This window comes from Nasonia vitripennis, chromosome 5, assembly GCF_009193385.2.
Source record: "Nasonia vitripennis strain AsymCx chromosome 5, Nvit_psr_1.1, whole genome shotgun sequence".
NCBI lineage: Eukaryota > Metazoa > Arthropoda > Insecta > Hymenoptera > Pteromalidae > Nasonia > Nasonia vitripennis.
In genome coordinates, this window is record NC_045761.1 from 21,870,723 (window position 1) to 21,887,857 (window position 17,135).

The following is a 17,135-nucleotide window of genomic DNA, read 5'->3' on the forward strand; positions in this document are numbered from 1 at the left end:
GCGACGATTTTTCATCACTGCGTGGAGAGAAAGATTTTTTTTGAGGTTGGCTTCAGTGCGGTGTGTGCGATGAAAAATCAAACTAATTCCGTTCCGATTCGCAAACTGCTGCTTCAACGCGGCGCATAATATCAACACAATACGGTTGCGAGATAATGGCGAAAATAATATTTTTTTTATCGGAAAAAACGAAGTAAATTGGGTTTTGTAATTTATCTCGATAAGATACTGTGCTTTTATCAATTTTCGCGCGTTGCCTATTATTAGAATTTTGTTAAGATTATTTGGCTTTGATATGCGATAAAAAAGAAAAATGCAACTGTATTTCCGCGATTTGAATAATTATCTGAAAGCCGAATAACCGTTATCTATGTGTCATAATTAGCGTTTCGACAATTTACTTTAGCGTAATTCGATTAAATTTTATCTCATCCTTTGTCACATTTTCGTGTGGATGTCAACAAACGCGTTATTGCTTTAGTAACTCAGGAATACTTACTATTTTATATAATATGATGGATGGATGAATAAATTACGAAATACTGGGGGAAATCCTTTATTTGACCATGAGTACACAAATAATATAAGCAGTATTCTATTCTAATCTACTCTAGTAAAATAATTCAGTACAAGTAATTAATCGAATCGTTTGAAAATTTAAATGTTCGTAATAATAGATCAATTCAGACAGCTAATGGTTCAATCTATTTTCTCGTAGATAGTATATCGCACGTAAATAATTTAAAAAATACGAAATTCCGATTAGCCTCTAGGCGAATTTCTGCTGTGATGCTGATGACTATTTTCACGGAACAAAAGAACACTTTTACATATGTACGCGACTATATAAATATTTGTGATGTGAAAAGTTTCGATTCAATTTATAAACTTCGATTTATATATGGCAAAAAAAAATTAAGCGCTCTAACTTTATCGAAGGAGTGTCGGAGCCTCGCTATGACTGATAAATATATGCTCAGATTTGCTGTAGACAAATGGAGTGTTCTAAAGCGCGCATTATAAAAATGTATACGTTTACAAGCGCTTGAATAAGTATTACAGAATCCAGACAAACATAATGAAATTTATACGAAGTTAAGCTGAGAGCCGGGTATAAAAACGCCGATGAGAAGACCGTATGGTGACCCCTTCTCTAACAGTATATCCTAATATAAGATAATTTATCATGATAATCAAGCAAAAAAACTTCGATGTCTCAAAGTCTCCTACGTAAATAAAATATCATTGTAAATTTTATGTTTCATAGCGTAAAATTAATTATGAACGAATAATGTGCGAACTGCAGCTGGAGGTAGGGTCACCGTAGGTAAAAGCTCGCTCCGAAGTCCGACAACTTCTTCAGTAAATACAAATATTCAGATACTTATTTTAATTGCATAGTAGTGAATATAGTTGTGGATTATAATAATGTGTATTATAATAATAAAAATAGGGCATGAATATTGTATGGTGTTAACGCTGTAATTGTCCATGCCTAGTGAAAGACACGTAACGGCTTCTACTTTCATTATTATTTGATCTTTACCGCAACATGCGATTATAGTTGTCATACGCTTCTTTCAGACAATAGGTGTAGCTTGACTTAAAAACTCCTACTATCTCGCATGCTTCGATCAATTCCGTGTAACTCACTCTGTAGCCGGAATTCGTTTTGTTTTTCAATTGCAATACCGCGATTGCAATCTTCAATAGAAATCTTAATAATAAACTGTTTAAGAGTGTCAAGTAAGGTCTTGAAAATTTCATATTCATTAGAAATTTAAATATAGGCTGCGGGGACTTGAGATGTTTGAAAATGAAATCCTCTAATTTTAAATCTCTGTAGAGCGAACCGTCATCAGGAAAACTGTATCTCAATAGACAATCCGTGATTATCACTTCTAATTCTTTAGAACCCGGTAAATAATTTTGATACTTTTCTATAATATGATTCATTAATCGAGGGCCAAATGACTCGAAATACGTTGCATCCTTGTTTGTGGTTACAAAATTTAATTTGTATTGACGTATATGCTTGTCTGTTAACATTATTCTATTCTGGTTATGTGCGGAATTCATGCAAGTTCCCGTTACGATTACGAGAAACTGATTTGCTAAGTCATCCATTAGCTTACCGCAAAGTCTAAGTTCGCCAAATTTAAACATTTCATTTCCATGCACGTTCAATCCAATATGTTCTTGAAGCATTCTATCGTTAAAAGCTATCTCAAGCATCTTGTAATATTTGTCATTAAATCTTACTAGTTCTGGTAACATTCTAAACTGCCCTCTGCGTTCTCGTAAATTTTCCAAACGCATCCTGATAAGTCTGTATGCATCCTTTTTATACGACTCTCTTAACTTTTTTTGTCTCTCTATTTTACCAAGCCTTTCATTATTCATTATCTCCATTTGTTCTTTTAAAGCTTTTTCGCTTTGAGCAAATACAGTTGCAGTGTGCTCGACTACTTTCACTTGACATAATTCGCACAAAGACTTGGCGTTTGGATTTTTATTCAAGCAGTGTTTTATTTCATTTAATTGACCTGCATAGATCAGTCTCATGTAACAGTCCTTCATCGCTGGATCATCATCAACTTCAGTACCAGAAATAGATTTGTACTTCTCGTTTTTTTGTATCTTTTTTCTATGATCACTGATTTTTTTCAATTTGTCGGGATTTTTTAGTGCTAATCTAATTGTTGTACTTTCTTTGTCAAACCACTTAATTGATTTCAATATTTCTATTGAATTTCTAGAAAACATGTGTATATCATTTACTGTGGTATGGCTAATTTCATCTGAACGAGACGGCATAAGATAAGCTGCTCTATTACTGAAACTATTGTCGACTCCTGCCAAGAAAATGAATATAAGCCTTGTTTAGATTAATCAAATTATTACTTCTATGGAAAACATATGCGTCGGTTGAATAAAAGGGCTGACCGAGCTGATTTACATTGAATAAATTTAAATAATAAATACACGTGATAAAATCAAAACTTGATATTCTCGCGTTCATCAAAGTAAAATAAATCAAAATATCCATGTAGCAATTAGAAAAATTTAATATTTCTTTACGTACCATCCACTAATGCGTCACCAAGATTGGCGTCATCAGGATTGTCATCATCGTCAAGTAAATTTATTTGGCTATGAGGACTGCGAGGATGACAACTTATCAACGAATCTGCAAGAATAAAAATATGCAAGCATAACTAAGCATAGCTTTATGCATATACATTTTCTTAAAAAACTTCATGCATATGCGTATTACGAAACAATTTTTCCGCCGTTTTTCATGTTCACACACGGATACACTCACAATTTTTATGACAAAATTTTACCAACCCAGTACTTTATAATTTTTAGGCACGACCACGACACGGAAGTGCCTTATAGTTTTGTCATCGAAAAATGTGTGAGATGCGATATCTCACGCAATTTTCGACCGATCAGACTGAAATTTTGGGAGGAGTCTCCTTTTGCACAAACCTAAAAACTAATTTTTTTTTTATCCCGATCGTCTACGTTTTTTTAAAATGCGAGCACAATTTGTTCAATTTTTGCGTGTTTTTTGAATACAAATTTTGGTTTTACACGATTATCTCTAAAACACTTTTATCAATCGGGCTAAAAATTCGTGTGCGAACTCCCCTCGTAATAGTAAGATGTCAAATTTATTTTGGGCTCAATCCTGCATGTCTACGCAGAATGCGGTCACATCCAAAAATCGCTAAAAACGGTTTTTTGGCTCTAACTCGGATTCTATGCATTCTACAAAAAAAAAGTTATATAGAAAAGTTGTAGATCTCGAAGAAATACAACTTTTTTCTATTTACACTTGAGCGTGAAAATGCTTTTAATTCGAGTTAACAGGCCAAAATCGATTTTTTATAGCAATAAATCAGTATTCATTATAAAACTTTGAGGCTTATACATTATACATTAAAACCTTAAATGTAAAAGTTGTAGATATTTTAAAAACACAACTTTTTACCGTGACAAACATTTTTTCAAAACGCTTATACATAAACAACAACCCTAGAAACGATTTTTGGTACATATAATTGAATAACAATTTCGGTGTGACACGCCCTGTCTGGCCCAAAAGCTTTAATTGATTACCTGACGCTCGCACGAAGCGCGAGCGTTAGCGATCGTGCCTTATGCGATGCAAGTCGGCAATAAGCCACCGTGGTCGTAAGGTCGCGTGTCGCGCGATAGTTAAGTAAACAAAACATACCATTGTCGTTGAATCTGATTGATGGGGGTCGATTATTCTTCTCTAATTCTTCAAAATGAAAATCCAATATGTGATTGATCAAACGTGACTTCTGTTTATACGTTTTAATTCTATCGAAATATATTGCGCATGTATTGCACTGTAATTTACCATCGACTGTTTCGGTTGCCAAGTGCGTGCAAATATTCTTTCTAATTAATTTACTGTCTCCTATATCTCTTTTAAGAACCTTGATTTGATCTTTTAGTAGATTCGTTGATTGACCACTGTTCTGTTGACGCTTTTTTATCAGCTCCCTTAGTTCATGCTCTTTGCGCTTTAGAGCCTTATTTTGCAGGAACTTTTTGCAATGTTCAAAAGATTCAAAAGTATCGTTGCTTCCCAAACGAGGCTTCAGGATATCAGATAATTTTACTGTATTATGATTTTCGGACGTTGCCATTGAATCTTGATTTGGTGAAGTAAGCGCAGACCGTATTTTCTTGGGAGGCATATTGATCTGCGGTGTTCCTGCATCGTTTAGTTCTACTTGGGATTCTAGATGAAGTTGCGCATCCTCATTTATTGAACGTTTTACTCCACGATTGTTATTATCAGGTATTCTGGTTTGCCAATTTGATGGACCAGGGACTCCAGGAAAATCGTAAGGAATCGTTGGTGATGGCGTAGAATCTGTAATACAATAACTGACTTTTGTAACCCGTCTTATTGTCAGAAGTACGTTGTATGTATGATTTCGTAATGAATGACGAGAATTGTTAATGCTATTATATTTTTAGAATACCGTTATATCTTTGGTTCCTCTTTTTTGACGCATTTTAGTTTTGATTCTTAAGTTTTTTTTTAACAGTGTAATTCGGGCGCATTATGCAAAAAAAAAATAAAATTAAAAAATATATTAATATTTACCTGATCTGGCTATTACTGATTGTGGGGTAACATTATTGATCTGAGGACTATTAGGTCTCATATTTCCACTTGATGATGGATAACCCATTTTTGTTTTCTAAACAAAAACAATACATGTATCTATGTATTTATTAAGTGTTTCAATAGAGTGGTAGCTTAAGCCGTATGTGCCACATAAGCAGGCAGGCACGCACACACACAGTCCCGCAGGTTTTCCCCAAACCAATACGCCCAAACGCATGCACGCGCTACTCGAAACTAAGATAATAGCGCTACAAAATACGAGGCAATGATGCAATTTTAAGATATTCGCGATGATGCGCTGTATACACCTGATTGCAATAGATAATCTAGCTATGTCTATCATCATTGATAAACTAGATTATTCGTCAATCGAGCACCATTCAAAAACCCAAAGGGAATAAGTTCATTATTATCTAGCATATTATTGAGATTTTTTATTTTGAATTAAATTACTCTTATTTAATTAAGACTGTATAAGATACAATTTGTTTTTATATGAGATGAAGCAAATACATAGATTACTTCGTGCAATTAAATTGAATGAATGCAACATTTTCGTTATACATATACGTACGTTTCAAAGGCTACAGCAACCGGGCTACAAGACAAAGGCGATGCAGGGGGATCCCCACTTTTCAAGGTCACCGCTTTCCTGCTCGCTCAGTGTTGAGTTATTATTTTATACTTCTCACAGTTTATAGTTCGTAATTGAAATAACAACTTGAATATTTTAAATCCGAACACACGCGAATAAATAGATGCGAATTTTAATCACCCTGTTGAAAAATGAACTTTATCAAGAGACGGCCGGTCAAACGTGTACTGACAGGCACAGAGAAAGATAACTAGCATCTGCAAGCATCTACGCCATCTATACTCCATAACTACAAGTAACTTTTAAATATTTCGAACAAGTGCATTATCACAAATGAGCTTTCTTTGTGTGAGTAAAAGGAGAGAAATGCATCAAGGACGATTACTCGGACAAAAAAGATAACAGTTGCGATAAATCTAGAAAAATCTATTAGTTGTTTTGAACGCTATTTACAATAAAAACAAAAGTAGCGCGCGCGCGTATACTCACACATAGCAATACTTCAAGCAAAAACGCGCGAATCGTCTGCACGCGTGCGGGAAGTCGACTTGAAAGCCCGCGAATATTAAGTATGTGCTCATTTTTGTCTCTGGCAGCAGAGTTGGCTTATGCCCGTCTCGCCTTTTTTATTGCCACTTTGCATCGTATATGTTTTGTTGTGCTTGCCGAGTTCGAGTGCACATTGGGCGTGGCTCGAACTTTTTGTCCAAGCAGATCCTTGCTCTGGCGCAAATTTTAAAATCAAAATCGTAATTTGGACAGTTCAGTGCACTTTTGTCCTGATAGCATATAAATATGCTCTTAATTCTTGGGCGCTATTTTTGACGTTTTATACAAAACTAAACATTTTTTTACTCGCTTATGTATAAACTAACTCGATGTCCGTAGTAAATGATTGTATCTCGGATTTTTTTATGAAATGATATCTTTAGATTATTTGCCCATCAGTATTCAATACTTATGGGAATATATATATTCAATATTATGCCTGCTACTGATGCCAGATATCTCTAAGAACACTCTTTATCTGCAACCGCTGAGGAGGTTTTGCTATGGGTAGAATAACAAAATTATAAGGAAAATTCTTTATTTGTCCATGATTACAACAAATATTAAAATTACAATTCACTATTAACGCCACTTAGATATTATGTAGTATTATTTTCAAATTATTCGTATTCTTCAATAGTCATATTTTGTTGAAAAAATATGAAATCCACATCTGTAAATTTTCTTACTCTTTTTGTATCATTAATTTTTCACATCACCATTATATAAGTAACTAAAATATTGTACTACCTGACAACCTACGTAAAATTCAATTTTTATTATCAAGATAATGATACGAATTTTACATATTATGTTTTAACTGAAATTACGAACGTAACCAAATCATTCATACGTTTATAACTACAATACAGCGATAAAAGAGTTAATGTTTGTTACCTTTATTGCAATTTATTATAAGAGTAATCCCTTGTTAAATCCGTAATAGTATTAGCCAATCGGCGACGCAATTCTGCATAATATTGCCCATACGAACGCTTTAGATAATTAGTGTAGCTTGAACTAAAAACTCCTACTATCTCGCATGCTTCGATCAATTCATTATAACTTACTTCGTAGCCGGAATTTGAATCTTTCTTCAATTGCAATACCTGGATTGCAACCTTCGATAGAAATCTTAATAATAACCCGTTTAATGATGTCAAGTAAGGCCTTGAAAATTTCATGTACATCAAAAATTTAAATATAGGCTGCGGTGATTTCAGATGTTCAAAAATTAACTTGTCTAAGTTTTCATGAAGCGAATTTATATCGCAAAAGCTGTATCTCAGTAGACAGTCTATGATTATTATTTCTAAATTTTTGCTAGTCGGTAAATAGTTGCTATATTTTGTTTTAATGCGTTTTCTCAGAACTGATGGAAATGGCTCAAAATAGGTTGCGTCTTTGTTTGTAGTTTCAAAAAGCAATTGATATTTACGTAGGTGTTCTTCTGTTAACGTTATTCTTTTATCGTTGTATGCAAAATTCATGCAAGTCACCGTAACATGTACAAGAAACTCATTCGCTATGTCATCCATTAGCTTACCGCAAAATAAGCCAAATTTAAACTTTTTATTTTGGCGTACGATTAATTTAACGCTTTCTTGGAACATTTTATCGTTAAAAGATGTTTCAAACATCTTGAAATATTTAACACTGAATCTTATTAAATCTGTTATCAAGTCGAACGTTTGTCTATGTTTTCGTAAAGTCTCCAAACGCTTTCTGATAAGCCTGTAGTCGTCCTTTTTATATAATTCTTTTAACAATTCTTTTTTATGCTTTGGATTCAATGCTTTGTTATTTACAATTTTCTCTTGCTCTTTGAAAGCTTTATTGCTTTGAGCATAAGCGTTTGCCTGATATTTTACTAGGTTTAGAAGACAATTCTGGCATAAAGAGGCTGAGTTCGGATTTAGATTATAGCAATGTTTTATTTGATTTAATTCATCTTCTGAATAAATCACTGCCATATAATAGCGCTTCATGGGTGCATCGTCATCTATTGTATTATTATGAGAGTGAGACTTTTTATTTTTCTTATTTTTTTTCGAATTTCTTTGGTCAACAGTTTCTGGCGATTTATTTGACTTCTTAAGCCATGATTTAATTTTTTTACTTTCTTTCTCAAACAAATCAAACGATTCGCTACCAAATAGATTTATAGGTTTTCGAAGAACCATGTACATATCTTCAACTTCGGTCTCGATATCTTCATTTGAAATAGATGGCGCAGGACCTGCGGTTTTATTACTGGCACGAGTGTTGACTCCTGGCAAGAACATAAGAAAAATGGTATGTAGATTAATCAATTCACTATAATTATATTAAAAGAAATATTCAAGTTATAGTCTAAATAAGCGATTTCTACGACCCGATTAAAAATTATGATTTTGCTATACAACATTACTAAAGAATTACTGTTTTGCTTGTAACTCCAGTGATAATTCAATTAGTTTTCGAATTCTCTTGCTATGAAATAAAACAATTCATACGTACTATCTATTGGTTCGATTTCCAAAAAATTGGTATCAGTTGGGTTACTAGTACTTGGTCGCGGCTCATCGCTTAATAATGGCGCTGCAAACACGAATTTAAACAAGAATATAAATCCTCGTTTAATAAGAAAGGAAATAGCAAGTAATTTTAAGAAATGTAAAAATTGTTCCGTATACATACCGTACACGTGCTCGTTTCTGGAACGATCTTGTGGAGTAGTTAAACTAATTTGACTACTGGGACTGTGAAAAACAGAGCTTAATGTCGAGGCTGCTAAAATAAAATGAAGCTAGATGAACTCGATATTCTTTTTATAATAAATAATATGAAATCGTTATACAGACTGAAAACATACCATCGTCTTCGGATTCGGCAAATTCGATTGTTTCTGAGGTTCTTGCATAAATCCTAGCCGAATTTCTTGGGCGTTCCTCATCTTCAGCCCTCTTACAATTTTCCACTATCTTTTCACGGTGACAATTCAATACATGCGTAATGAAGGTAGAGTCATTGTTGTATTTAACACTGCATGTGTTGCACTTTAATTTACCCATTGTTGGGGATGACAATTTTTCGACAATATTCTTCCTAATTTTTTTGCAGGCCTTTATGTGTTTTTCAAGATCCTTAATTTGTTCGTCTAGATCCGTTGTATATTCATTTTCATTATACCTCTTTTTACATTTCCTTAATTCTTTCTCTTTACTTTTCAAAGTCATGGCTTGTAAAAACACTTTTAAGTTTTCGAAGGTGTCAAAAATTGTTTTTGATGCAAGTATTTTATTTGGTGCTATTTCATTACGAATTCGAACTTCGCCACTTTTTTTAGATTGAGTTAGTATTTGTTCACCGTCATAAATGGCTTTTTCAACTCGTCTTTTTTTTAAAGGTACATTGTTGTTTTGTTCTTGTTGGTTTGATACACTTGAATGAGTTTTTGAAGCCATTATTGCTACCTCGGAATTTTGATTCACCACTATAGCTACTGGGCATTTCAGTCTTTTGATATTTTCGTTGTTTTTAGGTATTTGGGTTACAACTTGGGATTCTAAATGAAGTTGCGCATCCACATTTATTGAACGTTTTAATCCACGATGGCTATAATCAGGTATTCTGGTTTGATGATTTGATGGACCAGGGACGCCAGGTAAAACGTAAGGAATAGTTGGCGATGGTGTAGAATCTGTAATACAGTAACTGACTTTTGTAACCTGTCTTATTGTCAGAAGTACGTTGTATGTATTATTTTGTTATGAATGACAAGGACATCGTCATTTTAATCTTATAATATTTTTAGAACATCGTTATATTTTTGGTTCCTCTTTTTTGACGCATTTTAGTGTCGATTATTATTTTTTTTAACCGTGTAATTTGAGCGCATTATGCAAAAAAAAATAAATAAAAATTAAATAATATATTAATATTTACCTGTTCTGGCTATTACTGATTGTAGGGTAACATCATCGATCTGAGATCTATTAGGTCTCATAATTCCACTTGATGGATAACCCATTTTTGTTTTCTAAACAAAAAAAATACATGAATCTATGTATTTATTGAGTGTTTCAATAGAGTGGGAGCTTAAGCCGTATGCGCCACATAAGCAGGCACGCACGCACACACACAGTCCCGCAGGTTTTCCCCAAACCAATACGCCCAAACGCATGCACGCGCTACTCGAAACTAAGATATTAGCGCTACAAAATACGAGGCAATAATGCAATTTTAAGATATTCGCGATGATGCGCTTGTATACACCTGATTGCAATAGATAATCTAGCTATGTCTATCATCATTGATAAACTAGATTATTCGTCAATCGAGCACCATTCAAAAACCCAAAGGGAATAAGTTCATTATTGTCTAGCATATTATTGAGATTTTTTATTTTGAATTAAATTACTCTTATTTAATCAAGACTGTATAAAATACAATTTGTTTTTATATGAGATGAAGCAAATACATAGATTACTTCGTGCAATTAAATTGAATGAATGCAACATTTTCGTTATACATATACGTATACGTTTCAAAGACTACAGCAACAGGGCTACAAGACAAAGGCGATGCAGGGGGATCCCCACTTTTCAAGGTCACCGCTTTCCTGCTCGCTCAGTGTTAAGTTATTATTATATACTTCTCACAGTTTATAGTTCGTAATTGAAATAACAACTTGAATATTTTAAATCCGAACACATGCGAATAAATAGATGCGAATTTTAATCACCCTGTTGCACTGACAAAAATGAACTTTATCAAGAGACGGCCGGTCAAACGTGCACTGACAGGCACAGAGAAAGATAACTAGCATCTGCAAGCATCTACGCCATCTATACTCCATACCTACAAGTAACTTTTAAATATTTCGAACAAGTGCATTATCACAAATGAGCTTTCTTTGTGTGAGTAAAAGGAGAGAAATGCATCAAGGACGATTACTCGGACAAAAAAGATAACAGTCGCGATAAATCTAGAAAAATCTATTAGTAGTTTTGAACGCTATTTACAATAAAAACAAAAGTAGCGCGCGCGTATACTCACACATAGTAATACTTCAAGCAAAAACGCGCGAATCGTCTGCACGCGTGCGGGAAGTCGTCTTGAAAGCCCGCGAATATTAAGTATGTGCTCATCTTTGTCTCTGGCAGCAGAGTTGGCTTATGCCCGTCTCGCCTTTTTTATTGCCACTTTGCATCGTATATGTTTTGTTGTGCTTGCCGAGTTCGAGTGCACATTGGGCGTGGCTCGAACTTTTGTCCAAGCAGATCCTTGCTCTGGCGCAAATTTTAAAATCAAAATCGTAATTTGGACAGTTCAGTGCACTTTTGTCCTGATAGGATATAAATATGTCTCTTCTGTTGCTGTCACGTAGGAATGTAAAATTAGCCGAAAGACTGATTGTATCATAAAGAATCAAGTTTATCAGATATTTTTTAAATTTTATTTATCCAGAAATTAGTATATTACACATTTAGCATATAACATACAGTACATATTTATTATTACTTTCATGATTGCAGTACAAAAGCTTCAAAGTATTGTGTATATGATTTTTTTAGATTATGTAGGTAACTGGAACCGAAAACCCCTACTATCTCGCATGCCTCTATCAATTCTTCGAAAGTCACCAAACATTTATTTTTTTTTTCTTTTTTCAATTTAAGTACTTCAACCGAAAGCTGGAATAAAAACAGTAACAATAAAACCGTGATCATTTTCAAATAAGGCGTTGTGAACTTCATATACATTAGAAATTTAAATATCGGCTGTGGTGACTTGAGGTGCTCAAATATAAGTTCGTCTAAACTTTCGTGCATCGTATTGTTATCGCCGAAACAGTGTCGTAGTAAACAATCAATAATTAATTCTTCTAAATTCTTATCCTTGGGTAATAAGTTCATATAATTTTTCTCGAAATAAAATTCCATACGCGAACAAGGTTCAAGATACGTTGCATCTTTGTTTGTCATTTTGAACGATGCTTGATATTGACTTAGAAGCTCCTTAGTCAACGTTACTTGACGCTTCTGATATGCGAAATTCATGCATATTACAGTAACTTGCACGAGAAATTCATTAACAATGTCATCCATTAACTTAGAGCAATAAATACCCAGATTGTATTCAGGTCGGTTGGATTCATCTAATTGAACATAGTCTTGAATGTTTGTATCATTAAAAGCTTTTTGAAGTAATACGAAATAGTTTCTGTTGTACTTTACCACTACTGCATTCAGTTTAAAAAGGCCTCTTTTTGCGTTTACACTCTGCAAGCGTTCTCTTATGAGACTATACTCGTCCCTCGTGTTAATTATTTTTTTGATTTTACTTCTCTTCTTCTCATTGCTCAACGAATTACTCTCTGTTATTTTCTTATACTCATCATAAGCAGCTTTGCTCACTGCATACTGCTTTGCCTGAAACTCAACTAATTTGTTTAAGCAACTCTCGCAAAGATCCATGATTTTTTTATTTGCGTAACAATGATTAATTTGCTCTAACTCGGCTTTGTTATAAAGTAAATCTAAGTAATATTTATTTATTTGGACACTGCCATCATGAAAAGTCGTATTTTTACCAGAAACTACTCGAGGAGTGATATTTATATTTTTGTTCGTACGAGTGGTAAGATTATTGGATCTGCTCTTTTTCATCCAATTTCTTATCATTCTTTCATTTTTCTCAAATAATTCGAAGGACTTATGTCCAAGAAAGTCAACCGGTTTTCGCGGTACAAAATTTATTTCAATCCTTTTCCATAACGGATTGTCCGGCATGATTTCAGCGGTAGTTTGTAAGTACATTCGCGGATTTGTAGTCTTGGCCAGTGCATGCTCAGGTCGTGTATTTACGTTACGTCTACTTGAAATGTTTTTCCTTGCTGGATTTCTTTCGGTTTGTGTTTGGTTACTGTTTTCTTTCTGTAAATTGAAAGCTGCAAGTAAAATAGAACAATTGAGAAGTTGTAATTTTAAAACCAAGTTATATTTGAATTAACGAATGAATTGATTACCAGCGTTGGCTACTCGTTGTGGCGATACGGTGCTATCCATCAAAGTAATATGGCTGTGAATGCTATGCGAGTGGGATGACAACGAAGATGCTGCGACGAAGAGATGAGTATTTGATTATATTATTTTTCAAATAATGAAAAAAATATTGAAAATTAAAAAAACTAACCTCCATCATCTATTACTGTACTCGCTGTATGATTCATTTGAGCAAGTTTATATTCTTCGACGATTTCTGGATGAGAAGCTAATATATGATTGAAAATATTTCCTGGTTTTTCATATCCTCTTTTACATTTTTTACAGATGTATTTTCCTAATCTCAGGATCGCTTTTGTCTCTGCAATATCTAACCTGATTCGTTCTGAACGTTCTATGCTTTGCTTGAGTATATTTACTTCTTTTTTCAATTCTTGCATAGCTTCAGAGTACGTTATGCCGTCTACATTATTGCGGTATTCAGACTCTAAATATGTTAGATGTTTTTTTCTTAATCTTATATTATCAAGCTTTAAAGACTCGAAGAAGTCTTCAGTATTATTTTGAGTTAGTTTCATTGCAAAAGAATAAGTCCCATTGTTTTGCTGTTCTCTTCCTAATCCAGAAGCTAAACGATAGTACAATCAACGTAAATTATAACATTTATTAAAGGCGTTACTTTCATTTAAAATTTTACTCGACAACTTACGTGTATTTGCAAGTTTCGGTGGTACCTCTGGACCGGTATGAACAGTCAAGTTTAATGGTATAGGCATAGTAGTTGCCTGGATGTTGGTGTGGTATTGCATCTCTTAAATAGTATTAGCAAACAATTGATATTAATATAAAACGAAACTGCATAATATCTTCATATTTAAATTTTTGCAAAAACTTACGAACGCCATTGTAAAGTTCTTCAATTCTTTCTTCGCTTGTATGAGGATCGTTTGCATCGTTCACTTTTTCAAGGCGTTGTCTTTTAGGTGGCGAGGTGTGTTTGTGCACCTCTTGTTGTTGATTTACTACTTCAGCCGTTTCGGAATTGGGATGTGACTGGATATTATTCTGGACATTTGGCGGTATTCCACTACTTATTGGAGGCTTTGCGAGTTTATTACAGACTAACGCATCACGGCGTTGAGAAAACTTTGATTTGGATGTCGGAGTTAATGATGATGTATTTCTTTCAAAGTTTTTAATAATCTTGAGTTGTGACTTTGAAAAAGTGCATGAAGGTTTAGAAATGGGGAGTGTATGACGCGGCCGTGCTGAAATATAAAAATTGTTTGTAGTTTTTAGTTAGTTGAACAAAAAAAAACTCAAAAAATGTATCGAAAAGTTGTATACGATTACCGAAACGATTGAAAGAAAGCATCGAACCTGATTTTACTGAAGAATAATAACGTTGCTGCAACGGATTTATATTTTCTTGGTGGTCCTTCCACGGTGCCATTTTTCTATAATAAATAAAAAACTTTATTTATTTTTAAATTTAAATTAATATTGAATAAAGTCGTTTAATTAATTTTGTACACATTAATGATCTAGGCATGTAAAGCCATAACATGTTCTACAATGTAAGATTATGGTATAGTTTTGTAAAATTATTATTAAAAAAAGTCACATATTAGTCACTATTTTATAGCTTACTATTTTTATCTGTTCAAGGAAATATGAAAGTTTTATTGCGTTGCAATCTTTTTTTTTCAAATTATATCTTATCTTTTATAGATTTTTTTTACAACAAACGCTACATCTGGAACAATAAATATTATTTGTGTGCATATCCTTGCTAAAAACGATTTTATACTGACGCTTTCAACGAAGACTATCACTTTTCCCGAATTTGACGGAAAGAATGATTTCTGAAGATATTGATGAAATCTGGAATTTGCTTGAGGGAATTTCACACGTATTTGGATGAGTTTTTGCTTAATAGGGTAGCGCCCTCTTTCGGTGCTTGTTATCGAATATAGCAGATTTTTCATTTTTTTAATAGTTCTTCACCGAGTTTTAATGTTTTAAAAAATAATAAACGATAAAAACTATGAACTGTGCAAGTTTCAGATTTTTTTACAAATTCGATGTCGTAAAAAACTTCTTTGTCTGTTTTTGTTCTTTCTAATTTCAAAACTTTATGACTAAACATGAAAAAAAAATCTACGATAATCGTCGCGCTGCAGGGACTGCGAAATGCGCGACTCTTCGCGACAGGACTACAAAAGTATTAGTGTTTGCGGCGAATCACCGAAAGGTGCTAGTCTTTGTGGAAACAAAATGATTTATTTGAAATGTTAGTCTTCGTTAGAAGCGACAAATTATAATTTTGCAATTAAAATATATACAATATTACAACACGTGATTACAGACACACACGCGCACACGCACACACACGCACGCATACATATGTAATTATGATCCTGAAAATTAATATAAATATAAATATGGTACGTACTGCAATGAGTAGAATTATATAGCACGAAAAATTGAAGCTAAAAATGAATTTGCTTTATAAACAAATTTCAGAACACGCTCATACTGGCGCGGAAGTAATATCACGACTGTACTGAGCTATAGCTGGAGTACCTTTACCTTTATATGGCTATCACTGATAATCGTCGCACTTTGAAGACGAGATTACTTCTAATAATCTTAGTAGTTGAATGATAAGGCCGTTAATACATAATCTATTAAAAAAAAAATCTTCCAAGATTTACTACTTCTTTATGATGGTGATATTGTAGCCGGCTTTGTTGCGGCGTCAGAAACGTGCGCAGCGTTTCGGCGCGAGAAGCCAACTTCGAGTGTGGCGTTGTAATTTCTTTGTTTTGATGTTAAAGAGGGGAAAGGAATACGTTGAGTGTGTGAGGAAGAGAGACAGAATTAGAAAATCCCTGCTGTATAGTATCTATAGTTTGCGCCTGTCTCACACTCTTCCATTGGCGCCTTACAGCGTATGCTTTTTTTGCACAGTGGGTGCGGCGAACTTCCTGTTTAAACCGAAGCCTGCCGTGGCGCGAATTTCAAAATGAGATTTTCAATAAAAAAATTCGGTAAACGTATTCGCTAAAGTAATTTATATTTTCTACTAAATTTTTGACTTTTTTAAAAATTACAGCGATAAAATTTTGATCTTTTTTTTTTTTTTGCAAATTAATCCCGAAAAAAGAGTGTAAACTCTACCTATGTTACTTAACCCTAAACTTTTTTTAAACGCAAATTTTTGTGCAGTATATGTCCACTCTGAAAGAGGCTTTATAATATCACAAAACGGTAGTGTACAGGATGACGATCGTTAAAAGTAGCACATCCGGCACTGTATTCTCTACAAGTTCCAAGTCTAACAAGAAAAAAGAGCCATTGAAGAATATGAATCGATTTGTTCTACCCTTGGAAATGATGTGAATAATGATGTGTGCAAACATTGATATAGAACCTTTAAAAGTGGTAATTTTGATTTCATTATTAGGGAGCGTCCAGCCTCCGAATTTCGAAGATACTAAATTACAAGAGTTACTTGACGAAGATTCAACGCAAACTGAAAAAGAGCTTGCAGTTACTCAAGCATCAGGCATGTCTACGCGATTACGCACACACAATAAAAAAAAAAAAACAAAAAAGAGGAAAATTAAGTTATAGACGGCCTAAATGCTTTAATATTGAATTAGCTAGCGCCAACGTGGTGGTTATCATTTTTTAGGTTAAAAATGTTGTACTTTGTACGCTTAATCTATTAATTTAATCATAAGTGGCGCGGTAGTGCCACAAAGGCAAGTTTAAGCAGCATTAATGATCACGGCGATTGTGTAAAAAATAATTCTTC

General features: G+C 33.8%; 3 protein-coding genes across 16 annotated transcripts; all 3 read right to left on the bottom strand.

Moving 5' to 3' along the window:
• Nucleotides 1-540: 540 nt before the first annotated feature.
• LOC100678700 lies at nt 541-6,007 on the bottom strand. Of its 2 annotated transcripts, XM_003426419.5 has the most exons (5): nt 5,754-6,007; nt 5,156-5,252; nt 4,247-4,918; nt 3,086-3,190; nt 541-2,855 (listed from the first exon to the last, which is right to left on the bottom strand). In XM_003426419.5, the coding sequence occupies exons 2-5, from the start codon at nt 5,241-5,243 to the stop codon at nt 1,543-1,545; spliced, it is 2,178 nt and encodes a 725-aa protein (XP_003426467.1). In that variant the 5' UTR covers nt 5,244-5,252; nt 5,754-6,007; the 3' UTR covers nt 541-1,542. The 2 variants fall into 2 exon arrangements, with proteins under 2 accessions (XP_003426467.1, XP_008207453.1); XM_008209231.4 differs by lacking the exon at nt 5,156-5,252.
• Nucleotides 6,008-7,206: 1,199 nt separating this feature from the next.
• Nucleotides 7,207-11,741, bottom strand: LOC100680398. 5 transcript variants are annotated; one of them, XM_031931068.2, is made up of 6 exons: nt 11,050-11,741; nt 10,251-10,344; nt 9,178-10,005; nt 9,003-9,092; nt 8,823-8,903; nt 7,207-8,595 (listed from the first exon to the last, which is right to left on the bottom strand). In XM_031931068.2, the coding sequence occupies exons 1-6, from the start codon at nt 11,161-11,163 to the stop codon at nt 7,223-7,225; spliced, it is 2,580 nt and encodes an 859-aa protein (XP_031786928.1). In that variant the 5' UTR covers nt 11,164-11,741; the 3' UTR covers nt 7,207-7,222. The 5 variants fall into 5 exon arrangements, with proteins under 5 accessions (XP_031786928.1, XP_008207454.2, XP_031786932.1 ...); XM_008209232.4 differs by having other exon boundaries at nt 9,003-9,095; XM_031931072.1 differs by having other exon boundaries at nt 9,003-9,095; nt 10,967-11,121.
• On the bottom strand, nt 11,741-16,298 carry LOC103316253. Of its 9 annotated transcripts, none has more exons than XM_032600233.1 (8): nt 15,768-15,890; nt 14,693-14,769; nt 14,209-14,580; nt 14,022-14,123; nt 13,503-13,940; nt 13,336-13,425; nt 12,545-13,257; nt 11,980-12,465 (listed from the first exon to the last, which is right to left on the bottom strand). In XM_032600233.1, the coding sequence occupies exons 2-8, from the start codon at nt 14,763-14,765 to the stop codon at nt 12,415-12,417; spliced, it is 1,839 nt and encodes a 612-aa protein (XP_032456124.1). In that variant the 5' UTR covers nt 14,766-14,769; nt 15,768-15,890; the 3' UTR covers nt 11,980-12,414. The 9 variants fall into 9 exon arrangements, with proteins under 9 accessions (XP_016841129.1, XP_008207449.1, XP_008207450.1 ...); XM_016985643.3 differs by having other exon boundaries at nt 14,666-14,769; XM_032600232.1 differs by lacking the exon at nt 15,768-15,890 and adding an exon at nt 14,963-15,067 and having other exon boundaries at nt 14,666-14,769.
• Between the last annotated feature and the right edge of the window lie 837 nt (nt 16,299-17,135).